At 40.7% G+C, this 27350-nt stretch overlaps 1 protein-coding gene across 1 annotated transcript; it reads left to right on the top strand.

The window, feature by feature from the left end:
• The first annotated feature begins 1553 nt into the window (after window positions 1-1553).
• On the top strand, window positions 1554-24970 carry wdr73 (WD repeat domain 73). Its single transcript, XM_008123427.3, has 8 exons — window positions 1554-1696; window positions 8372-8439; window positions 8855-8943; window positions 11137-11225; window positions 14321-14388; window positions 17563-17727; window positions 20394-20783; window positions 24309-24970. Exons 1-8 carry the CDS (start codon window positions 1650-1652, stop codon window positions 24545-24547), a joined length of 1155 nt encoding a protein of 384 aa, XP_008121634.2. The 5' UTR covers window positions 1554-1649; the 3' UTR covers window positions 24548-24970.
• The last annotated feature ends 2380 nt before the right edge of the window (window positions 24971-27350 follow it).

Below are 27350 nucleotides of genomic sequence, written 5' to 3'. Positions count from 1 at the left end.
GGGATCTGGACCACACTTGGCACACAGGCCCAAGATGGCCAACTGTGAATGCTGGCAGGGCTTGGGGGTGACTGACATCGGTATCAGTGAGTTATAGTTCACCTGTATTCAGAGAACACTGGTAAGGCCTAATGAGAAAGGCCAAGGCCAAAGCCTTTCTTAAAGAGACAGGTTCACTTATGGCCACTATAAATGACTTGAGGGTACATGACATGAATTTATTATATTATACAGTAGAGTCTCACTTATCCAAGCTAAACGGGCCAGCAGAATGTTGGATAAGCGAATATGTTGGATAATAAGGAGGGATTAAGGAAAAGCCTATTAAACATCAAATTAGGTTATGATTTTACAAATTAAGCACCAAAACATCATGTTTACAACAAATTTGACAGAAAAAGTAGTTCAATGGGCAGTAATTCTATGTAGTAATTGCTGTATTTACGAATTTATTTATTTATTTATTTATTTCCAACATTTATATCCCGCCCTTCTCACCCGAAGGGACTCAGGGCGGCGTACAAAATGCCTATACATAATTAAAACAGCTATAAAAATCCAATAAAACAATTAAAACAATATAAAAAATATAAAAACATATGATTAAAATCCATTCCTCCAAAATCCTCGTGCTGTAGCCGTAAATCAGTCCGGGTCGTCATTATCGTTTAATCTTCAAAAGCCTGGGCACATAGCCATGTTTTAGCACCAAAATATCACAATGCATTGAAAACACTGACTACAAAAATGGCTTGGATAATCCAGAAGCTTGGATAAGCGAGACTCTATTGTATTATTATTATAGATGTAAATATAATAATAATAATAATACAGTAGAGTTTCACTTATCCAAGCCTCACTTATCCAAGTTTCTGGATTATCCAAGCCATTTTTGTTTTCAATATATCGTGATATTTTGGTGCTAAATTCATAAATACAGTAATTAAACATAACATTCCTGCGTACTGAACTACTTTTTCTGTAAAATTATAATGTGTTTTAATAATGTTATTAATGGATCTGTTTATATCGTTTTGTTTTTATTATTGCACTTTGGGCATTAAATTTTGCCAATTTTTGTAAGCTGCCCTGAGTCCCCTCGGGTGAAAAGGGCGGGGTATAAATGTTGTAAATAAATTAAAAAAATTGTAAATAAATATTCGCTTATCCAAGCTTCTGCCGGCCCGTTTAGCTTGCATAAGTGAGACTCTACTGTAATAATAATAATAATACATGACATGAATTAAGGCCAGACCAGAATCCACACTGAAACCAGGGACGGGTTGGAACACGCATTGTACACGTGATCCCTTAACCTGACACGGGTCTGCTGTGGCAGGGGGTGGAAAGGGGGGCTCAACACTGTTAACACCCTTAAGAAAATGATAAAAGCTTCCCTTCATTCATCTGGAGCCGCATTCCAGTTATTCCAGCATCTTGGACGCATTCACACGTGCAGCGCTGTTTCTCGACGCGTGTCGAGGAGCACCTCCTTTTTTCCCCTCCCCTCCGCTGACGTCAGCCAAGGAAGGCGCTGATTGGGCGAGAGGATGAAACACTCAGGCTCAGTCACGTGAGGCCGCATTCACGTGACCGCCTTCCCATCTTTCCCGGAAGCACGTGTTTTTCCCCCAGCAGAAAAGGAAACAATGGAGGAAGAGGAAGAGGAAGAGTGGCTTTTCGAGTCTTTGAGGCTGTAAGTGCCCAGGCTTATTATGATTTTGATTATTATTGCTGGTACTCCTATAAGTATATACAGTAGAGCCTCACTTATCCAAGCTAAACGGGCCTGCCATAGATGTGGGCGAAACGTCAGGAGAGAATGCTTCTGGAACATGGCCACACAGCCCGAAAGACATACAACAACCCTGTGATCCCGGCCATGAAAGCCTTCGACAACATATGTTGTAATTACTGTATTTACGAATTTAGCACCAAAATATCACGATATATTGAAAACATTGACTACAAAAATGCGTTGCATAATCCAGAACGTTGGATAAGCGAAAGTTGGATAAGTGAGACTCTACTGAATATGTTTTATTATAGGTAGATAATAATAATAATACAGTAGAGTCTCACTTATCCAAGCTAAATGGGCCGGCAGAAGCTTGGATAAGCAAATATCTTGGATAGTAAGGAGGGATTAAGGAAAGCCTATTAAACATCAAATTAGGTTATGATTTTACAAATTAAGCACCAAAACGTCATGTTATACAACAAATTTGACAGCAAAAGGAGTTCAATACGCAGTAATGCTATGTAGTAATTACTGTATTTACGAATTTAGCACCAAAATATCACGATATATTGAAAACATTGACTACAAAAATGCCTTGGATAATCCAGAAGCTTGGATAAGCGAGGCTTGGACAAGTGAGACTCTACTATACATTTATTCTTAGTGTCATTGCTACAACACTGAATTATATTATGGCTGTAGTTGTTATAAGATTATTATTATTGCCATGATTGTCGAAGACTTTTTCATGGCCGGAATCACTGGGTTGCTGTGAGTTTTCCGGGCTGTACAGCCATGTTCCAGAAGCATTCTCTCCTGATGTTTCGCCTGCAACTGTGGCAGGCATCCTCATTACCTCTGAGGATGCCTGCCAGAGATGCAGGCTGAACGTCAGGAGAGATAGCTTCTGGAACATGCCCGTACAGCCCAGAAAACTCACAGCATCCCGTTGCTTTGATTCAGTGCAACTATTGCTAAAATTATATTACAGTAAAGTCTCACCTATCCAACATAAACGGGCTAGCAGAACATTGGATAAGCGAATATGTTGGATAAAAAGGAGGGATTAAGGAAAAACCTATTAAACATCATGTTATACAACAAATTTGACAGAAAAAGCAGTTCAATATGAAATAATGCTATGTAGTAATTACTGTATTTACGAAATTAGCACCAAAACATCACAATGTATTGAAAACATTGACTACAAAAATGTGTTGGATAATCCAGAACGTTGGATAAGCAAGTGTTGGATAAGTGAGACTCTACTGTAGGTATATACACACACACACCTATATATATTACCTCTGAGTATGCCTGCCATAGATGCAGGCTGAACGTCAGGAAAGAATGCTTCTGGAACATGACCATACAGCCCAGAAAACTCACGGCATCCCGTTGCTTTGATTGAGTGCAACTATTGCTAAAATAATATTACAGTAAAGTCTCACTTATCCAACATAAACAGGCCGGCAGAACGTTGGATAAGCAAATATGTTGGATAATAAGGAGGGATTAAGGAAAAGCCTATTAAACATCAAATTAGGTTGTGATTTTACAAATTAAGCACCAAAACATCATGTTATACAACAAATTTGACAGAAAAGGTAGTTCAATACGCAGTAATGCTATGTAGTAATTACTGTATTTACGAATTTAGCACCAAAATATCATGATATATTGACAACATTGACTACAAAAATGCGTTGTATAATCCAGAACGTTGGATAAGTGAGACTTTACTGTATTGCTAAAATTATATTATATAAAACTAGCTGTGCCTGGCCACGCGTTGCTGTTGCATTGTCTGGTGGTGTTGGTGAGAAATTGTTGAGGTAGTGGTGGTATTGAATGTCTGTTGTATGGTTGTCTTTCTGTTTAGTATGCACACTGAAGTGTATTATATGGCAGTGTGAACTCAAGATAATCCAGTTCAAAGCAGATAATATAAGATTCTAAATGGGTTATATAGCTGTGTGGAAGGGCCTTGAGTCTACACTGCCATATAATCCAGTTCAAATCTGATAATCTGTGGAAGAGGCCTAAGTGAGGCCTAACTGTGCCTGTCCCCTGGGCTGAGGAGGTTGCTAGGAGACCAAGTGGGCGGAGCTTAGCCTTCAAACTGGCAGCAATTGGATAAAAACTATTATTCCTCTCCCTGTAATTAGGACTTTATTTTTCTTTTCTTTTTGTCGTATCAACCTAGAGCCGTGAATGATGGGTTGTGTTGTCAAATTTCGAGGTTGGGGGGCCTGTAGTTTTGTTGCTTTGTCCGCTGCCCTGATGCCATCACTCTTTTATATATATAGATGATTATATGTGTTGTCAAAGGCTCTCATGGCCGGGATCACAGAGTTGTTGTATGTTTTCTGGACTGTATGGCCATGTTCCAGAAGCATTCTCTCCTCATGTTTCACCCACATCTATGGCAGGCATCCTCAGAGGTAGTGAGGCATATGGAGAAACTAAGCAAGGAAGGTTTATATATCTGTGGAAGTTCCTGGGTGGGGGAAAGAACTCTTTGTCTGTTGGATGCCAGTGTGAATGTTGGAATTAATCACCTCGATTAGCATTAAATTGCCTTCCCAGCCTCACATCCTGGCCTGGGGGAATCCTTATTTCAGAGTCATTAGCTGCCCCTGATTGATTCCTGCTCCTTATTGTTCTGATTTTCAACAGAAAGGAGGAAACCATGAAAATGAACAAAATCTGTCTACCAGTATTAAAAAAAACTCCAAAATCAGAACAGCAAATAAGGAGCATACAGCCTGGAAAACATACAACAACCATATAAAATTGTAGCTATTACTTAAGTATAATTAGTATTATTGCGGTAGCATTGCTTTTCCTAATTCAATGATGGTTGTAGCATTATTACTTAATTATAGGAAGTCAGGCTTGGCCACGGTAGTCCACGCTTTGTTTATACCCTGAATAGGCTACTGCAATGCGCTCTACGTGGGGTTGCCTTTGCAGACTGTTTAGAAGCTTCAACTAGCCCAACAGGCAGCAGCCAGGCTCCTCACAGGAGCGGCATATAGGGAGCACACAACCCCCCTGTTATGTCAGCTCCACTGGCTGCCAGTCTGCTACTGAGCACAATTCAAAGTGCTGGCTTTGACCTATAAAACCCTAAAGGGTTCTGGTCCAGCTTACCTGTCCGAACATATCTTCCTCTATGATCCACCTTGGAGGTTAAGATAACCTGGGGAGGTCCTGCTCTTGGTTCTGCGATTGGCGGGGCCTTTTCAGTGGTAGCCCCTCAACTATGGAATTCCCTCTTCCGTCTCCTCCCTCTTGACCTTCCGTAAGAAAGTAAAAACATGGCTTTGTGACCAAGCCTTTGGAGAGCTTGCTTTTTCTTCTTCATTCACTCAGTCGTTTCCAACTATTTGTGACCACATGGACCAGTCCAGGCCAGAGCTCCCTGTTGGCCGTGGCCACCTGCAGTTCCTTCAAGGTCAAGCCAGTCCCTTCAAGGATACCGTCCATCCATCTCGCCCTTGGTCGGCCTCTCTTCCTTTTTCCTTCCATTTTCGCCAGCATCGTGATCTTCTCCAAGCTTTCCTGTCTTCTCACGATGTGGCCAAAATACTTCAGCTTTGCCTCTCATCTCCTTCCCTCCAGTGAGCAGCCATTGGGCATTATTTCCTGGAGGATGGACTGGTTGGATCTTCTTGCCAAGGTCCAAGGCACCCTCAGGATTCTCCTCCAGCACCAGAGTCCAAAAGCGTCTCCCTTCCTTCCTTCGCTCAGCCTTCCTTACTGTCCAGCTCTCGCATCCATAGGTCACTATGGGGAAGACCATGGCTTTGACTATGCGGACCTTTGTGGCCAGTGTGATGTCTCTGCTCTTCACTATTTTGTCAAGGTTGGCCATTGCTCTCCTCCCAAGAAGGAAACGTCTTCTGATTTCCTGGCTGCAGTCTGCATCTGCAATGATCTTTACGCCTAGAAATACAAAGTCTGTCGCTGCCTCCACGTTTTCTCCCTCTATTTGCCAGTTATCAATCAGTCTGGTTGCCACAATCTTGGTTTTCTTGATGTTTAACTGCAGCCCAGCTTGCAGAGCTTGCTTAATAGATAGATATGGAATAGCTATCCATTTCTAAGACAAAGAACCGGCATTGTCCGTAGACACCACCAAGGTCATGACTGCATGGAGCACCGTTACCTTCCCACCAGAGTGGTATTTATTTATTTATTTACAGTGTTTATATTCTTCCCTTCTTTCTCACCCTGGAGAGGGCTCAGGGTGGATCACAATGTACATACACAAGGCAAACATTCAATGCCATTAGACATACGACATATATTGGAAAGAAACCCTGGTATTGCATTATTATCAATATATAATAACAATAAGATCGATAAAAAAGAAAAAGAAGCAATAACAAATTTATTGACAATAGCAAGACTGCTTATAGCAAGAAACTGGAGAAAAGTAATAGACGTACAGATTGAAGAATGGTATAAGGAAGTATGGAAATTGGCAATAAATGATAAGCTAACATGCAAATTAAAAGTTAAAAGAGGAATATGGAAAAAAAATGATTTTGAGGATGTATGGGGGAAATTTATTGAGAAAGGACTCCAAAAAAGGGATGGAGGGCTACCGCCTCAGGAAGAAATGAGATTTTGGTTAGACAATGCATAAGAAGTGGCTCGGGGTGGGTGGGGGGGGGGGGGTACACAGTGGTGAAGAAATATAGATAAATGTTAATGATGTAGTAGATATAAATCAACAGTTGTCAGAACCCTGGCTGCTGGGCACCAAAAACCATACACGGAGGCCAATCTCTATCTAATATCTTTATTAAGGAAATATATAAAAGCAATAAAAACAAGTGAAGAATATAGTTCAGAAGCAGACCTTTCAAATGAGGTCAAATATAGTCCAAAAATGTATTGTCCAATAATTGATATTAGAGTTCAAAGTTTTAATCCACTTGACCGAAACACACACTTTGCCAAGCAATAGTGTGGGGAAATGCCAGAGTCTTAGAGTCCAATGAAGCTTGATAACAAGGCTGGAAATAAACTTGATTCTTGGCTAGGTCCGTGACCAGGAACAGGGCAAAACATGAAGCATGGAGCGTCCGTGGAACAGGGCAAAACATGAAACATGAAGCATCCGTGGTTACACAGCAAGGCCAGGCAAAGGCTTGGAAGCTTGATCCGGGAAGCAAGGAACTGGGGTTACGAAGTCCACACACGATCTCTCTCCTGAAGCTGATCAATTGACTCCGCAAAGAATCTCCCGTGTCAACCACCTATATTGGGTCTCGTTTCTCGCCAACAAATCTCTTTCCCTAGAGAACAAGAAACGAAACCCAACTCTGTCCAGATGCAAGACTCCTTAGATTTTCCCAAGGGAAGCAGGCCTAATCAGTCTGTTGTTTGGCTGCAATCCGCAAACTCCTCCGCTGGGCTTCTCTGACTCCTCTGTCTTTAGAATAAAATTCTTTCCTGGGAAACGGAGGGGAGTTCTGCCCAAGGCCTGTTTTACTGAATTCTTGAGGGCAAACATCAATATCCGGCAGGTGAAGAGACTCCAGCTCTTGTTGAACCGGCGAAAACCCCATGTTTTCGTCTTCATCTGTCACAATAGTACTAGGAACAGGACTACAGGGCCCATGAGGCATCACAACAGTAGATATAAAAGAATGATACAAGTATTGTATGATACATTAAATATCTGCTATGTGATAAAAATAATTATGTATGAAAAATTTTAAATTCAATAAAAACTATTTAAAAAAAGACATACGACATATATAGACAGACACAGAGGCAATTTAACATTTTACAGCTTCCGGCTTCATGAGGGTGTCCTCGATTCTGGCCACAGGGGAAGCTTCTGCTTTATCATCCACTCTGACACTGAGTCCTTGATGGATTACTTCCTCATCCCGCATTCTGCTGGACATTTTTATGGTGTCGTAAATTAGTTGAATTAACCTTCCCACATAAAGCAGTACCTAAATTTCGTACTCGGCAGATGCAACTGTCTTTCATGTTGCTTAAGTCAACAATAAGCTAGGCTATTTAATGGTTGGGCACTCAATCCAACCCAGGCTGGCTTGAACTCATGACCTCTCGGTCAGTAGTGATTTATTTATTTATTGAAGCTGGCTACTAACCAGCTGCGCCACAGCCTGGCCCTGTTGGTACCTATTGATCTAGTCACATTTGCATGTTTTTGTACTGCTAGGTTGGCAGAAGCTGGGGCTAACAGCGGGAGCTCACCCCACTCCCCGGATTCAAACCGCCAGCCTTCCAGTCAGCAAATTCAACAGCTCAGCAGTTTAACAAACTATGTAAGATTGGGTGCCTTTTAATCCACCCAATCTTACATAGTTTGTGTGTATATGAGCTTGTAACCAGCAAGAAACAAAGCTCACCTTCACTTGCCAATTAAGGCTACCAAGCATTTATTTTGTCACGGGAGCAGCTATTATTGGATTGTTATAGGAGTCTAGATCCCTTGATGCAGACTCCTACTGATGCAGTCGAGAATTGCCTTGGCTTTTTCAGCTGCTGCATCACAATGTTGGCTCATGTTCACCTTAAGGTTTGCTAAGGCTCCCCGGTCCCTCTCACATTCCCTACTTTGCTCCTCTTGCATAGGTACAACGACCTCCATGTGTTTGAGCTTCAGGATCCCACCAGAGTCATCGAGTGGACAGGAGAAAAACGTGAGTGGAATTCTTTGACTCGCGCCATGCAGTCAGAGAGACAAAATCATAGAGACTGGGAATTGGAGTGGTAGAGTTTCAGTTGGAAACAGCTTTGCATGCAATTGGAGTTTGTTTTGTCGAAGGCTTTCATGGCCGGAATCACTGGATTGCTGTGAGTTTTTTAGGCTGTGTGGCCATGTTCCAGTAGCATTCTCTCCTGACGTTTCGCCTGTATCTGTGACAAGTATCCTCAGGTTTGTTCAGACGTCTGTTGGAAATGAGTGTGTGTGTGTATATATATATATATACACACACTTGTGGAATAATGTCCAGGTTGGGAAAAACAAGCATGCCTTCAGAGAGGTTGGACTGGATGACCTTTGGGGGCCCCTTCCACCGCCTGGATTCCTGAATTCTGTTTTTCGCTATTTAGGTGTCTGTGTCGCTGGATATGGGAACGGGAGAAGGAATGAGATCCTCCAGCTTGTTTTGCCTCCAAGGCTGTGTGCCAAGGAGAACCAGGTAATGCAGGCACCAACATATTTTGCTCTAGTTTCCCAATGAGTATTTCACTGTAGAGTCTCAACCCATTGTGGCAGCCTCAGAAACCAAGTTCCTGGAGTAGGACATCCACTTTCAAAGTCAGGACCTCACAATTAAACAGGAAATAATACTTTCAAACCAGGAACAGAACATGGTTTTTGTGGCATTGTGTAAAGTTTTAATTGAGGAGCAGTTGAGCTGGCTATCTTAAGGATGGCTTTGCAGCCCACAGGGATCTAAATAAAGGTTTATTATTATTACTAGCCCGGCCACGCGTTGCTCTGGCGAAGTCTGGTGGTATGGGAAAAATAAAGTATTGAGGAATTGGTGGTAGTTAAGGTAAAGGGTAAAGGTTTTCTCCTGACATTAAGTCCAGTTGTGTCCGACTGCACACTGAAGTGGATTATATGGCAGTGTGGAGTCAAGATAATCCAATTCAAAGCAGATAATATAAGATTATAAATGGGTAATATAGCTGTGTGGAAGGGCCTTGAGTCTGCACTGCCATATAATCCAGTTCAAATCTGATAATCTGTATTTTATAGGCAGTGGGGAAGAGGCCTAAGTGAAGCCTAACTCTGTCAGTCCCCTGGGCTGAGTGGGTTGCTAGGAGACCAAGTGGGCGGAGCTTAGCCTTTTAACTGGCAGCAATTGGATAAAAACAATTAATCCTCTCCCTCTAATTAGGACCTTATTTTTCTTTTCTTTTTGTTGTATGAACGTAGAGGCATGGATGAGGGGTTGTGCTGCCAAGTTTAGTGTTTTTGGGATGTGTATTTTTGTTGTTTTGTCCTAGGCCAAAATTTCATTACCCTTTTATAGATATAGATGTTTTCATTTGTTCATGCTGTTGTATGTTGTTTTGACTGTTTTGTACATGCTGGAAACCACCCTGAATCCTCTCAAGGAGATGGAGCGGTATATAAATAAAGAAGGATGATGATGATGATGATGATGATGATGATGATGATGATGATTATATGAAACACAACAAGAAGAGTCCACAGCAGACACTCTGCTGGCTGTTGTATTGGATCACACGTCGGACTCTTCCCAAGTGTCTAGGACTGTGTGATGCATCGGCAATGTATTATAATTATTGTATGACACAGCAAACAAGATAGACATGCTGGACTTCGCACCACAAAATCACAAGTCGAACACTTCCCAAGTGTCAAGGACTGTGTGATGTATTTTCGGATGATGCATGCAGATCCCAGTCGGGTGGCCTTTTGCAGTTGGCAGATCGTGATTATTTCAATGTCTATTGTTTCCAAATGTCGGCTGAGATCTTTTGGCACGGCAGTCAATGTGCCCATCACCACCGGGAATACATCGGCAATGTATTATTAATATTAATATTATTAAAATGCCTTTTAAGGGGGATAGCGAGTATATTTGCCAAGATTCTTCATCTAAGGTCCCATCCATACGGCTTTACAGAATCCCACATTATCTGCATTTCCACACAGCCATATGACCACATGGAAAACTCACAGCAACCTAAGTATATGTTTTTCTTGGGCCCCTTCTACACTGCCAGATAATCCATGTTATCAGAGCAGAAAATCCACATTATCTGCTTTGAATTGTATTATTATAAGGCCCTTCCACACAGTCCTATATCCCAGAATATCAAGGCAGAAAAATCCCACAATATCTGCTTTGAACTGGGCTATCTGAGTCCACACTGCCATATATTCCAGTTCAAAGCAGAAAGTGTGGGATTTTATTCAGCTGCATGGAAGGGTCTTGGATTATATGGCAGTGTGGACTCAGATAACCCAATTCAATGCAGATATTGTGCATTATCTCCCTTGATATTCTGGGTTATATGGCTGTGTGGAAGGGCCCTTGGTCTATTTTGGCTTTTAAAATAGCTGCTCTTGGATCTAAAATGTGGAGAATTTGGCAAAATACATCCTTGAAGTTTTGAGGGAATAATTAATTTGGGGAGAGGGTTGTGTTTAGAAGGTGACGCCCTTCAGGTATTAAAGTGGTGCCAAACAACATTAATTCCACTGTGTAGATGCACCCACTGTTGGAATAGATAGACATGCATGCCTCGGTGTCTTTTTCCAGCTACATTAATCATAGCTGGGTTTTTGGAACAATACTTTCCAGATGCTTTCAGGCATTTTTACAATGCATTCAGGCCTTGCATTTTTACAGGGATTGTGTCCGGAAAGAGACTTCAAGGTGGAGCACGGAGGGTTTTCGGATCGCCCCGTGTTCAGTCTGAAGCATGTGCCAAGAACCAGGTAGGTGGCCCTGCAGTTTTTAAACTGTTCCTTATGTACTTAATTTTGATTAAGAAGTTACAGTTTGGCTCTCTTTGGCAGGGCAGGCTAAAGACCTTGCAAACCTATAACTCCCAGGATTCGATAGCATTGATCCAGGAGAGTTAAAGTGGGATCAAGCTGCATTAATTCAACAGTGTTGATATGAGGGTTGAATGAAAAGTAATGCCTCCACCTTCGTAACTCCTCCTAAAATGTGGCAGGTCCTGGCTTGTTCAGGAGACTCTCCTCTACAGTTAGTTCCATTTGGCGGGAAGCCTTAGCATTGAACGGTTGTGTTGTTAAAGTGTGAAGTTTGGAACCCTGCGCAGATGGTCAGTGCGACTTAAGCAACGTGCAGTCGTTGAATTCTTGACAGTAGAAGGTGTCACCCCAAAGGAGATTCCCCAAAGGCGGCCCACCCTGTTATATTGCTTTTTTTGATTTTGTGTTGTACTGTACATGATTATTTATTGTATTATGATATGTTGTTTTTATATTTTGCTATATTGTATTGTTCTGGGCATGGCCCCATGTAAGCCGCCCCGAGTCCCCGTTGGGGAGATGGTGGCGGGATATAAATAAAGTTTTATTATTATTATTATTATTATTCATCAGAGAATGCAAGAATGAAAGAAGATCTGCGGGGATATCATTATGCTTCATTGAGAGAACTGTGAGACGTTGGTTGCAGAAACAGAGTGTCGACTTCTTCCGTGACGGCTTCAGAAAACGTGTTCATTATTGGCTGAAATGTATCCAGTTGTCTGGTGATGATGTGGAAAAGTGAATAGTGGTAGTTAAAGAGCACATTCTCAAGATTATTTCTGCATTCTGCGTATGATCATACCACCATATTTGGTGGAATTGCAAAATGGCAAAGGAATTCTGGAATAAAATACATGAGTGTATGCAGAAAATTTTAGACATCAAATTACAGAAAATACCAGAAACCTACCTATGGAACATTTCCAAAATACCCCCCAGAACAAACGAAGAAAAAATATTAACATACCTGACAACGGCGGCTAGAATTACATATGCCAGATACTGGAAACAAAATAAAATCGCTCCGACAGAAGAGTGGCTTGTCAAGATTCTAGAAATAAAAAATATGGATAGACTGACCTTTCTGATGGCCGAACAACAAGGAAGACCAAGGAAAAAAACCGACTGGAGTCAAGTAGATAATTACTTAAGAATTAATAAAATAGATTAGAAGAAATGAAAAAGAAGAATGAAAGGACATATGACAATAGAAACACTTACCCCCCCTTGGTATGGTCCAAAGAGAAAACGTTTATTAAAAAAAAGGAAGTAAGAAAAGAACGAAGTAAATATCAAAGAACAATGATATACAAAAAAAAGACATCATTAGGGGCTAATGATGACAGAATATTTACCTATCTAACGACAGCCGCCAGAATTTGTTTCGCCAAAAGATGAAAGCAAAAAGACCTACCGAGCATGGATGAATGGCTACAGAAAGTGAGAGAAATAAAAGACATGGACAAACTAACCTTTTTACTAAAGAAAAATACAGGGACCCCGATAAAATATACAGACTGGAGCAAAGTAGAAGAATATGAAAGGAAAAGTAAATGAAGGTCAAATCTGAATGAGCAGAAGATTAATTTCTTCTGGGCTTCTTATTTTCAAGTTACTGTTTATCGAATGCAAAGAATCTGTGACACAGCCAACAGAAAGGCTATCATTTTTTTTAAATTTTTGAATGATTGCCTCTATTATGATAGTGACAGAGGCTGATCTATAGTGGTCTTTTATTATACAGATCACCCTCTTTTTCATGACTAGAGAATGGGAAACGCAAAGGCAAAGATGGAAGTAATTTTTTTTTTTAAATCAGTATTATTTTTTATTATTTTTTCCTTTTTGTATTTTTGGTTTTTCCTTTTTAGGTTTTTAAACTTTTCTCTTACTATCTTAACTTTCCTTTCTGCACTTTCTATTACCAAAAATATTCTCACTCTTTCGTTGTATTAAATAATTTTATACTTCAATAAATATATATATAACAACAACAAAAAGAAAGAATAAACAACTGCTGGGACTGACTTGGAAGTCAAAAAACCCCCACCCTGTTCCCCGGTTCCCCTTTTTCTCCCTTTTTTTTCCTTGCTCTCTCTCTTTTTCGTCCTCTACTTTTTTTTCTTTCTCTAGTTTTCCCCTTTTCTTATCTATCTAGCCATCCTACCTGCCCTTTTGACCTTAATGTCTTTTTAATGCATATATTGCAAAAACTTAAATAAAGAATATTTTGAAGGAAAAAAAAAGATTATTTCTGCATTTGATTTATTAAAATATTCCCATCCAAACCCAAGTCACGAAGGTGGAGGCATTACTTTTCATTCAACCCTCGTATAATCTTGGAGGGAAACCACAAAGGAGTCGTTGCCCAGAGCTTGGGGATTGGGAAGAGGGTGTGTTGGTGAGAATTAAGTAAATCAGATCTAATTTGCCAAATAGTCACTGTTGAATGTTTTTATGTTGAATGTTTTTATATTGTGGAATGATACTTTAAATTGTAAGTCGCTCGGAGCACTCTGGTGAAGAGCGACTAATTAAGAAATAAAGTGAAGTGAAGTGAAGTGAAGAAGTGAAATAAGAATGAAGGACTCAGCTGTGTGCTGATCTGTTTTAGTGAGCCTGACCAAGTCCATTTTGACAACAGCTGATGCCTTTATTGTTTGCGGAGCTCTGTCCTTTATGCTATACTAGAAATGCTGCGAAATGCAATATTATATGACCAGGGATAACACCCAGAGGCTATGGCTACATCCAGTGGAATATCTTGAGAGCATCTTCCTAAACAACAAACAAGCTCTGGATATATTCAGCACTGGTCACATAGACCTTGGATCAGGATGACCACACATGCATTAGATATTCACTTTCGGCATAAGTCTGAAATCCTATAAAATACTGATGTGTTGTTTGTTGTCTGCCTTCTTGGTCAGTTTCAAGGCTCACTCCAGCAGATCCTATCCAACAGGTGATCATAACAGATCCTCTCCTTTGCTCAAGAGTTTCCTTCTTTGCTTCTTTTTTCCCTTTAGTTTACTTTTGACAAGCGGACCTCCCGACAATGCGCTTCAGGTTTGGCGCATGGAGCCGGATGAGACAGGTGAGCAAGGCAAAGGTGTCTTTTCACTTTGATGCCACATCAAACAAGTCTAGTTTGGGTCACAACAACTCTATGATGTACACAACTTGCTCCTTTGTAAGTGGACATAGAAAGGAAAAGGAATGGAGCTTTGCAACATCCATCTTCAGCAAGGGACAGCCCTGGTGTTTATTTATTTACTTACTATCCTCCCCATTCTCCCCATAAGGACTCAAGGCAGCTATCAATCACACAACACACTAGAACAAAGAAATACAGCAGCCCTGACATTTATTTATTTACTTGTTATTATCCTCCCCTTTTCTCCCCATAAGGATTCAAGGCAGGTATCGATAACACAATACAAAACATCAAGGAAAATACAAGGAATTAAAAACAATTAAATAGTTGTGTCATGGGTACAACAATTAAAATACAATGAAGGTTCAATTAAAAGTGCAATAAAAATCCACCCCCACCCCCAAATTACTACACAAGAGAGCCACCAAAGTGATTTTTGCACAACAAGACTTTAGGGACACATTTCTGCTATTAAATTATGTTGGTTTGTTAGTTTATATACCACTTTTATCTCTTTGAGAGACAAAACCGTTCAATCAAAGAGATAAAAAGCAGGATATAAATAAGTTCACAAATGCACGTTTCTTGCAATTCAGTATTGAATTCAGTGATGATTTCACAAATCCACTATTTTGCAATTCACTACTGAATTCAATAATGAATTCATAGTTGCATGTTTTTGCAATTCAGTGCTGAATTCTATGATGATTTCACAAATACACTATTTTGCAATTCACTACTGAATTCAATAATAAATTCATAATTGCACATTTTTTGCAATTCATTACTGGATTCAATAATAAATTCATAATTGCACATTTTTTGCAATTCACTACTGAATTCAATAATAAATTCATAAGTGCACATTTTTTGCAATTCACTACTGAATTCAATAATTTCATAAGTGCACATTTTTTGCAATTCACTACTGAAATCAATAATAAATTCATAATTGCACATTTTTTGCAATTCACTACTGAATTCAATAATAAATTCATAATTGCACATTTTTGCAATTCACTACTGAATTCAATAATAAATTCATAATTGCACATTTTTTGCAATTCATTACTGGATTCAATAATAAATTCATAATTGCACATTTTTTGCAATTCACTACTGAATTCAATAATAAATTCATAATTGCACATTTTTTGCAATTCACTACTGAATTCAATAATAAATTCATAAGTGCACATTTTTTGCAATTCACTACTGAATTCAATAATAAATTCATAATTGCACATTTTTTGCAATTCACTACTGAATTCAATAATAAATTCATAATTGCACATTTTTGCAATTCACTACTGAATTCAATAATTGCACTTTTTTTGTAATTCACTACTGAATTCCATAATGAATTCACAATCACAAATTTTTGCAATTCACTGCTAAATTCAATAATGAATTCACAATTGCACATGTTTGTAATTCACAAGAAGTGCATCCTAACTGTAGAAGGACTGCTGCTTGACACCACTTTCATTGCTATGGCTGTGGAACCCCGGAATGTGCCGTTTAACAAGGCACCAATGGTCATTGAAAGAGAAGGCTAAGGGACTTGTAATATTGCAGCTTCCAAAAATTCCATAACATGTAGCCTGGGCAGTTACAGTAGTGCAAACTGTCAAAAGAATCCCCTACAGTGTGGAATGAGTGCTGTGCTTCCACAAAATTGGGTTCATCGCCATTGCTTGCTTTTCCAAAGTTCGGACGGAACTTTCAGCGGTGGAACTCTCTGCCTCAGAGTCCAGTGGAAGCTCTGTCCTTGGATACTTTTAATCAGAGGTTGGATGGCCATCTGTCAGGGATAATTTGTGCTTTTCCTGCATGGCAGAAGTGTTAATGTGGGATTTGTGTATTGATAGTGTTTAAATGCAATTTGTGCCATGCTTGTATTGCAACTGATTGCATCATCCAGAATGTACCATAATGTGGAAAGAGTTAATTGCCAAGAAGTTATGATGACCTTGATGTTGTCAGCGGGGATGAAGGGTAGCAGAGTGAAATCCAAAAAAATTCACCATCCCGGTTCACCTCCTTCTCTCCAGACTGTTTCCCCGTGTGGAAAACAGCACTGGATAAACTCACTCCAGCAGACGAAGTCCAACTGTTGATTAAACTTTATTTACATGAACTATTTACAGATAGAGCAAATTCAGTCCTTTCCTCCATGAGTGCTTGCCGAAAGCACCCATGCATACACACAGCACATTGCTCATCGCTGTTCTCCGTTCCACACAGGAAAACTTTACTCCCTCGCATTCCACAGGACCAAGATAGTACGTCCCGGTCAAAACACACTTGACCCCATTGGTCCTGTGATACATCAATCATAGCAGACTCTCATTAACTCCATAATTGCTGTATCCAGATTGATTTTAACATTTCACAATACACAATACCCTGACAGATGTGTGGCTGGAACTAGGGAGTATGCAGACACAAGTGTTTGTGCATAACGATTGCATCAGTTCAGTTGAGTTCTGTCTGCCTAGAGTTCGAGACAAGTTCTGTTGGAGAACCGAACAGTCCTGTGTTCGTCTGTCGTCTGCAAGTCTGTGTTGGTTACTGCTGCATACAGTAAAACTTTGTAAATAGTTTTACCAACGTTTCTGAGTGTCTCTTCGTTCTGCGCTCCACTGCTTCCATCCAACTACTGCTGCGCTGCAAATACTCTAACAAGAAGGGGTTTCGACTAGATGGCCCATGTGGTCTCTTCCAACTATGATTCTATGAAAGTTTTCATTTCTTGGTTTGTATGCATGTGTGTTTGGCATCAATTCGGCCTTGTGATTCGGACATAGTAAAACGTGGCACTTTTTCTTGACGTGACCTCCGGCTTGTCTTAATTGGAAGACCACCCCGTAGTTACTCTGCAGAATTAAACTATTGCAATTTCATCTCCTCGATTTCAAGTCTTAACTGGGAAGTAAAAAGAACTAGAAATAAAAGCGGGCACTGTGCATTCACAGGAAGCCCAAACATCTGGAAGGCCACAAGTTTGACACCTATGTCCTAGGTGATGTAGGTGCCACCTGAGTGCAGGTGAAGGGCAGCATTCCCTGTTGGAGTCACACTCAATTTTCTATCCCTTCTCGCCATCCTTAGATGTCATGAAGCCCGTGACCAGCATCCCTACCAAGCCGGGAGGAGAGGATGGTTGGGCAAAGATGGCCACTACCTCCGGGAAACCCTCCCGGGTCCTCCATGGGACAAGAACGGACAACGTCCAGGTGACAGACATCGAAACCAAGCAGACCCTCTTCATGGCAGGTAAGTGTTTGTCAGGGTCTGGGGATGGATGATGGGCTAAAGAGTTAAATCAATCATCCGTCACCCTGACTGATTTGGTGAGTCAGCTCTCTCCGTCTGCTCACCCGAAGGACCACTTGATGCAGCAGCAGAAGTGGCACCAACAAAACGACAGCTCAGTCGTCGTTTTACTGCTGATCTCAGCAGGTCTAATTACTTTATTTTACAAGTATTTACACTTACTGAAAGCCATAGCTCTCTGGACACATGGCGAGTCTTCTCCGCTCACCTTTCCTCAGTTCATGATGAAAGTTCCACCGGTCAGACAGTTCAAACGGAAGCCCTGACCTATTGGTCCTGTGGGCAATCAATCAAGTTGGCTTGTGCTTAACTCTTGCACTGCTGGAGTGCTTTGCCGGAAACACACAGTTGCAAACACTCAACAGCATAACTTGATATAACATTTCACTTTAACAACAGAACACACTAACCGTGTTGTCTCGTGCAGGTGTCCACCTTCTGCAGGACCCAACCATTAGAGCCAGAAGCTCTAGAAGCTTCAAAGAATCCATGACCTTTGTGATGATATTTGAAGGCCTTATTAACAGGGATGCCCCTTCTCTGAGAGCCAGAAACCTTGTCCCTTATAGCACTGGAAGATGCCCTTATTAAGAGATGTCCTTTATTTGAGGACCAGGAATTCCTTCCTCTTATTATAGAGCTGGCAAGTGAGTCTATTTTTATAAGGGATGTCCTTTACTTCCTTGCCATGTTCCTTGCCTCTTATAGGGCTGGCAGAAATAGCAACCTCCTATGCCTCTCACTCTTTATTTGTTAATGTATATATTTGCTAACCTGTATTCTGTGTGTGTGTTGATTTGCCAGTTTTACTGTACCTCTTTGGTGTGGGAGGGACTATAGACATGTAATTGTACTGAGCATGTTCAGACTCAGGACTCCATTTTTATATTCAATGTCTGTTTTACACCTCATTGGAGGTGGATGCATGTTTTTATCAGGCCTCAGTGGAGGTGGATGTATGTTGCTGTTAGGACTTCAGTGAGTACAACTATACTTAAAGACTATGGACTATTGATTAAGGCTGATATCCTGTGAACTCAACACAGAGAGAACTATATCCTATCTATAACTGAAGTTAAATAAGAAATGTGCCTGTATGGGGAATTAATACAAGATGTTTGTTATTTTCCAAAGAAGACTTTGTTATTTTCCAAAGAAGACAAGGTTTTGTGGACGAATGGCTCAAGGATTTTATACTGTATGGTTTTAAATGTATTTATTGTATTTTGTTAAATTAGTACATTGTTTTAATTGCTTATGTTTTATCTTCTTGTATTGTATATTGGCATTAAATTTTTGCCAGATTGTAAGCCGCCCTGAGTCCCTTCGGGTGAGAAGGGCGGAATAGAAATGAAGGAAATAAATAAATAAATAATATATATGTTTATCTCTGGGTGCATATTTTAAACTAAGGGGTTTCAAAGGAGTGTATATATTTTGGGAAAACTGCAGCTGCAATTTCAACTTTAAAGAAACAACCATCCTCTTCTAACCAAATATATTTTTGTAGTGGCATGTCTTTGTCCTTGGCCGTCCAAAAACATGGTTCTTTAGTTTAACAACCGAGTTCCCTGTGCGCCATTACATGAATGCTTATGAATATCACTTGTTCAGAGGGTTGACTTCTAACACGGTCATACTTTTCTTGAATTAAAGTTTACGCACAAGGTTCTGGGTGAATGGATTTAATTATATACATGCTTTTAAGTTTTATATTGTGTTTTAATAGTATTATTAACTGATTTGTATGTATTGTTTTGATTTTAATGATTGTGTTTTGGGCATTAAATTTTGCTGATCTTTGTAAGCCACCCTGAGTCCCCTCGGGTGAGAAGGGTGGGGGTAAAAATGCTGTAAATAATAATAAATAATAGTGGTTTTCAAAAGCTGGTCTCCACATGTTCATGGAGATTCACATTTGTCGAATTGACCTTTTCAATAAGGTTATGATTGTCATTTATTTCCAAAGAGATATGTGCCCAGAGACTGGGTGCAATTATTTCCAACACAGGGAACTTGTACCATGTTTCCCCGAAAATAAGACAGTGTCTTTTATTATTTTTTACTCCCAAAGATGCGCTAGGTCCTATTTTCAGGGGATGTCTTATTTTTTCCATGAAGAAGAATTCACATTTATTGTTGAACAAAAAAATGAACATTTATTCTATACTGGACAGTAGTTGTCATCACAAACCAATATAACTAAACCAGACAAACTGTGACTCCCGTCAAGAATTTCTAGTTACTACCATTATTTCCATATACAACTGGTATGTACATTTACCAATCCTGCATGCTATAGTGTTTTGTTTGGTGGGCGCCGGGCATGCTTCCAAACAAAAATTTGGCTAGGTCTTACTTTCGGGGGAGGCCTTATATTTAGCAATTCAGCAAAACCTCTACTAGGTCTTATTTTTTGGGGATGTCTTATTTTAGGGGAAACAGGGTATTTAAGGGATGCCCTATATTTTAGGGCTGGAAGGTGGGAGCTGTAGTTTTGCAAGGTCTTTAGCCCAAGGGTGCTGGTGCTTCACCGAACTACAACTCCCAGGTGTTGAGATGCATTCATTCCACAGTGTAGCCGCCTCTCTCGTCTTCCTCTCTAGCCTCCGTGAACAGCGAAGGGATCTCGACCCTGGCTTTCCTGGACGAAGCCACGGCCCTGGCCTGCAGCACAAAGGGGCAGCTCTTCCGTGCGGACACCCGGCAAGCCTCGAATCTCTTGACCACGGTTGGGCAACAGCCGGAAACATCGGCACCGGGAGAGCAGAGCTGGTGCGCGGCCGTCCGGAGGTGCCAGGCGGACGCTTCGGCCACGGATGACCCCCTGATCGCCCGCCTCTCCTCTTCCGGGCGCGTGGTTTTGACGGACCTCAGGGACACGGCCAACACCCTGGCCACGGCTCAGTGTTGCGGACCCACATCCGGCCTCCATGGGGCAGATTTCCTCTCCGTCTCCTTTGCGCCCCTCCTCAGGGGATGCCTCTCCGTCTCGGGTAAGTGATACCGACCATGCGCTGCCTTTATTGCAAGGAAGCTAAGGCATTGTAGCATTGATGTCAGAGACAGAACGCCAGTGAGTAAAGCAAAACTCAGTTTATTGAGATTACAGAACTAAAAATGCCCGTAGGAGACAAAAAACAGGGCAAACACTTGACTTCAGTGTGATAGGTAACAAAAAACAACTCAGATTGAGCTTAAACAACTCAAAGGGAAAAACCGGGTTAAACAGAAGTATAATCCGGATTAAATCAAAAGTGCTTACTTCAGCCTGGCAAACAATGCAAACAAAGGAGGACAACAGGAGTCAGAATGTAAACAACAGACTGGTAGCAGATTCCTCTCTGCTACTCAGAAACAGCAGGAGACTAAACCAGGCTTGTTTATTCCTCCCTGCAGCGAAGGAAAACGTGGTCGTAGTCAGGATTCAATTTAAGGTTCAACAGCCAACGATATCCAGGTCCAGGCTCAGCAGTCAGGGAAACGGCAGTCAGCAGGGTCCCAATCTGGTCCAGAGGTCAATAGCCAAACGTAGTCGTCTAGGAATCCAAAGGTCTCACCGATAAGCAGCAGAAGGGATAATCCAGAATCGAAGTCAGTCAGTCCAGCGTCAATCCAGTGTGAGTAGGTATTGCCCGTCAAAAAGACGACGGAGGTCCAAGCTATTGAGATTAAACACAAGTTGCACAGAGAAAAACCCCGCACAGTTCCTCCCGCCGTCGATGCCCAGTGTCCTTGGTAACTTACGTATCCAGCAACGAATCACACCCGTCTTCAGGAAGTTCCCCAACAAAAGCCCAAGCGTCCGTCCAGATTACCTTGCCCAACGCAATTAGACATTGATCCCAAACCCCAATTTATCCCAGTTCAAGCTCATCATCGCTGTCAGCTGCCATCCCAATTCCAGGCGCCCCAACATCCTCATCCTCATCAGAGCTTAAGCACCTTTGACTACGCCCCACAGCATCCCCAGCTGTGGATCCCGCTCCATCCCTCCAGCCAGTCCATGGGTCTGATCCTGCAACCCGCCACTCACCTCCCATGCTTTCATTGCCTGTTTCCCCAACACCCAAATCCTCCCTCACACGAGTCCATTCCATGTCATCCTCCTCCGAGCTGGCCATCTCTTCCTCCAAACCCTCAGAAAAACCCTCAAATGAGTCCTCATCTGTCGGGTCTGTAAACAAGTCCCGGAGCCATTTTCGTTCACGCTCCTCGAAAGAGTCTGACTCTCGAGGAGTCTTATGCCCCCTTCTTCTATTATCGGAGCCCGAAGGCTCAACCATAACAATTGACTTACCCAAGTATAAGACCTTATGCGTTCCAGTGATTTATACAGCGTTTGAATGATTTATATAGTATTTTAATGGTGTATCTCATATTATATTTATTAATCTGGTTTCTATGTATTTATCTGTTTGTCCTATATGTGAAAGACCTACCGTGTTTCCCCGAAAATAAGACAGTGTCTTATATTTTTTTTGCTCCCAAAGATGCGCTAGGTCTTATTTTCAGGGGATGTCTTATTTTTCCATGAAGAAGAATTCACTTTTATTGTTGAACCAAAAAAAAATGAACATTTATTATATACTGTACAGTAGATATCATCACAAACCAGCATAACCAGACAAACTGTGAATCCTATTAAGAATTTCTTGTTACTATCATTATTTTCATGTACAGCAATCTATAGTACATACATTTACCAAGCCTGCATGCTTTGGTGTTCTGTTTGGTGGGCATAATTCCAAACAAAAACTTTGCTAGGTCTTACTTTCAGGGGAGGCCTTGTATTTAGCAATTCAGCAAAATCTCTACTAGGTCTTATTTTCTGGGAATGTCTTATTTTCGGGGAAACAGGGTATGACACTTGGCACTTTGTTAGTTTTATCTACTGTTGTTTTTAATATCGTATTACAGTAGAGTCTCACTTATCCAACATAAACAGGCCGGCAGAACGTTGGATAAGCGAATATGTTGGATAATAAGGAGGGATTAAGGAAAAGCCTATTAAACATCAAATTAGGTTATGATTTTACAAATTAAGCACCAAAACATCATGTTATACATCAAATTTGACAGAAAAAGTAGTTCAATACGCAGGAATGCTATGTAGTAATTACTGTATTTAAAAATTTAGCTCTGAAATATTACAATATATTAAAAACATTGACTACAAAAATGCATTGGATAATCCAGAACGTTGGATAAGCGAGTGTTGGATAAGTGAGACTCTACTGTAATTACTACATAGCATTACTGCGCATGGAACTACTTTTTCTGTCAAATTTGTTGTATAATATGATGTTTTGGTGCTTAATGTGTATAACTATTACCTAATTTGATGTTTAATTGGCTTTTCCTAAATCCCTTCTTATTATCCAACATAATTCACTTATCCTGCTGGCCTGTTTATGTTGGATAAGTGAGACCCTACTGTATATTTCTAATCTTATATTATCTGCTCAGAACTGGATTATATGAGGCTCCTTCTTCACAGCTGTATAAAATGCACACTGAAGTGGATTATATGGCAGTGTGGAGTCAAGATAATCCAGTGCAAAGCAGATAATATAAGATTATAAATGGGTTATATAGCTGTGTGGAAGGGCCTTGAGTCTACACTGCCATATAATCCAGTGCAAATTAGATAATCTGTGGAAGAGGCCTGAGGCCTAAGTCTGCCTGTCCCCTGAGCTGAGTTGGTTGCTAGGAGACCAAGTGGGCAGAGATTAGTCCTCTAACTGGCAGCAATTGGATGAAAACAATTATTCCTTTCCCTCTAATTAGGACTTTATTTTTCTTTTCTTTTTGTTGTATCAACCTAGAGGCGTGGATGATGGGTTGTGTTGTCAAATTTCGAGGTTGGGGGGCCTGTAGTTTTGTTGTTTTGTGGGTCGCCGTGATGCCATCACTCTTTTATATATATAGATTATGGTCTGAGCATTGACACCACTGACCAGCAAGGTCCTGCTCTAGCAATGCACTCTCTTGTGTCACAGACTCATAAGGCTGGAAAAGACCACATGGGCCATCTAGTCCAACCCCCTGCCATGCAGGAAATGCACAATCCAAACCCCGCTGACAGATGGCCATCCAGCCTCTGTTTCAAAGCCTCCAAGGAAGGAGCTTCTACCAGACTCCCACGCAGAGAGTTCCACTATTGAACAGCTCTTCTTACAGCCAGGAAGTTCTTCCTATAGTTCACATGGAGTCTCCTTTCTTGTAATTTGAACCCATGGCTCTATTGAGTCCTAGTTTCCAGGGCAGCAGAAAACAAGCCTCTCCCTCTTCCTTACGGCACCCTTTCACATATGTATACATGGCTCTCATGTCTCCTCTTGACCTTCTCTTCTGCAGGCTAAATATATTTCTCATAGTGTCCTAACCCTTTCATTATGGGTTTCTCTACACTCTGCATGTTGCTTTTTACTTATGCAGCTATTTTTCTCAACCTCAACCTTAATTTCTTTGCCTGGAGAAAGTATGGATTATCCTGATCTCTTCCTTCTTTCCCAAAGGCTTTGATGGCACTGTCCGCATCTACGATACACGCCACTGGGACCCTTTGATGCCGGAAGAAGCCAAGCCGCTGTTCCTCCACAAAGGACACCTCTTGAGCGGCGCCCGTGACACGGAGACCCCGCCTTGGGTGACAGCCCACACCTGGCACCCCTCCAGGCCACGGACTTTGCTCTCGGCCGCCAGCGACGGGTCACTCCATGCGTGGGACTGGGCAGACCCCCCAGCAGGGAGGTAGCGGTCATGGCTGTCACCTTTGCGGACATTGCCTTGTAAGGTTATATCATTACTAGCATGTATACCATGTTAGTGTTTTTGCGATATTGAGTGAAATGTTTAATCTATTGTTGCTGTGGAAATGTGTGCGTTCGTTCCGGCAAGCATTCCAGCCGTCAAGAGGTTAATTGCAGCGAGCCTTGATTGATTGCTGGAAGGGCAAATGGCAAAGACTTCCGTTTGTGCTACGTGACAGGAAGATACATCGCAGGCTGTGGAATGCAGAGGAGGTGCTTCAGTGCACTGTGAGCGGACTTTGAGAGAGACGGATTGTTCCATGTGTGATCTTGTGGATGCAACATGTGTCCTGATAGCTCTGGGATTTAGCACTGTAAATAATGTAAATAAAGCTTCAGTGCCGCTGAGTTTCAGCAGATATAAATCAGCAACGTTGTCATTCTTGGTCGGTGCCACTTTTGCCGTTTGCAGAGTGGTCTGACTGGTAAGCTGAGGTGAGACCTGGCTCATCAACAAGTCGGGGGTCGCCAATTCCCTGACATACCAGGCATGTGCAACGTCAGCCCTCCAGGTGCTTTGGACTTCAACTCCCACAATTCCTAACAGCCAGTAGGCTGTTAGGAATTGTGGGAGTTGAAGTACAAAACACCTGGAGGGCCGAAATTATCTACTGGGAAGATCTAGGTCTCCCTCTTCCCTTCCTTTTTTTTCCTTTCCTCCTTTCTTCTGACACCCCTAGACTGTGTGAGCACTGGAAACCAACACGGAGGCCAATAAACAATCTAATATCTTTATTAATGCAATAAAAGAATAAAACAAAAGTATGCAGAGTATATAGTCAAGCAATTGTCCTTTTAGGAAAGATCAAAAATAGTCCAAATAAATGAAGTTATATGTTTCAACATGCCTGCCTCCCCGAAACTTCCCAAGGGAAACGGTTTAATTACAATCGTCTCTCTCCGCTAATCTCGCACTTCGTCTCAGAAATTGCTTATGGGAGCGATGTGTTTTGAGAAAGGACTTCCTATCAAACACAACACTTTCCGGGGAACCAGGCTCTGTTTCAAGGGCGTCCGTAATTGGCTTTGGCACGAAAATGTTAACAGGGGACATCTGGAATGGAACAGAATCTTGCTAAGATGGGAAAAAACCCATATCCTCTTCAGTTTGATCTATGATGGCTGCGGGGTCATGGGCCAAAGGTCCCTGAGACATCACATTCCTTCACCTAGCTTTTTCTTGGAAGTCACAGTCTCTCAGCCTCGGAGCAAGCACATGCACACAAAACTTCCAAAATGGAAAAGGACAACCTATGGGACAGAATACTATTTACAGAAAGAAAACTAATTTCAAAGATATACAAAAATTTTATTAGAATGGAATGCAGAGACTGAATTAGTCAAAAATTGTATGATTAAATGGGTGAAAAACATAGGGAGACCAATATCTATGGAAGAATGGGAAGGCTATTGGAACAGGAAACTTAAATTTAGGGTCATACGCATATGACCCTAAAGAGAATTGGATTAAAATGCTTTATAGATGGCATAGAACACCGAAGAAATTAGGAATAATAAATAAAAGTATGAATACAAAATGCTGGAAATGGGAGGAAGAAGGATGCTACCATCATATATGGAACACGCTTCACAAAATCTTAGACAATCAGACAATCTTAGATATCAAATTTCAAAAAAACAAATTTCAAAAAAAACAGAGACATATTTATTGAGCATCTCTACAATTCCTCCAGGAACGAATGATGAAAAAATTCGAACATATCTCACAACCACAGCAAGGATTACTGTATATACTTGAGTATAAGTCTAATTTTTCAGCCCTTTTTTTAGGACAAAAAAAGCCCCCCTTGGCTTATACTCGGGTGAGGGTCCTGGTTGGCTTATATTTGGGTCAGCTTATACTCGAGAATATATGGTACATTAATTATTTTTCTCTATTATTATTGGTATTATTACATTTATTACTTTCCTCTATTATTATTACATTTATTATTGTACTCTATTATTGTTGCTACTATTACATTTATTTTACTCTATTATTATTAATAATACACTTATTATTTCACTCTGATATTATTATTACTTTTATGATTCTACTCTATTATGACTTGTATTATTTTCCTGTATTTTTATTATTATTATTATTATTATTATTATTATTATTACATGTATTATTTTACTCTATTATTATTAAAAGGATACATAAGCACATTGACATTGAAGAAGATGAGATTCATGATTTGATCAGAGTTGGACAGTTTTATCTTAAATTTGAGCTTGATGTAAATATTCAAAAACATTTAACCTACGGATGCCCCAATTAATGTAATTTTTGATATCTATTTTTATTTCTGAAATTTCCCACCCTCGGCTTATACAGTAGAGTCTCACTTATCCAACATAAACGGGCTGGCAGAATGTTGGATAAGTGAATATGTTGGATAATAAGGAGGCATTAAGGAAAAGCCTATTAAACATCAAATTAGGTTATGATTTTACAAATGAAGCATCAAAACTTCATGTTAGACAACAAATTTGGCAGAAAAAGTAGTTCAATACGCAGTAATGCTATGTAGTAATTACTGTATTTATGAATTTAGCACCAAAATATCACGATAGATTGAAAACATTGACTCCAAAAATGCGTTGGATAATCCAGAATGTTGGATAAGCGAGTGTTTGATAAGTGAGACTCTACTGTACTTGAGTCAATGATTTCCCTGTCTTTTTTGTGGTAAAATTAGATGCCTCAGCTTATATTCGGGTCGGCTTATATTCGAGTATATA

Source organism: Anolis carolinensis, chromosome 3 (genome assembly GCF_035594765.1).
Source record: "Anolis carolinensis isolate JA03-04 chromosome 3, rAnoCar3.1.pri, whole genome shotgun sequence".
Lineage (NCBI taxonomy): Eukaryota > Metazoa > Chordata > Lepidosauria > Squamata > Dactyloidae > Anolis > Anolis carolinensis.
This window is presented reverse-complemented; position numbering and strand designations above follow the sequence as displayed.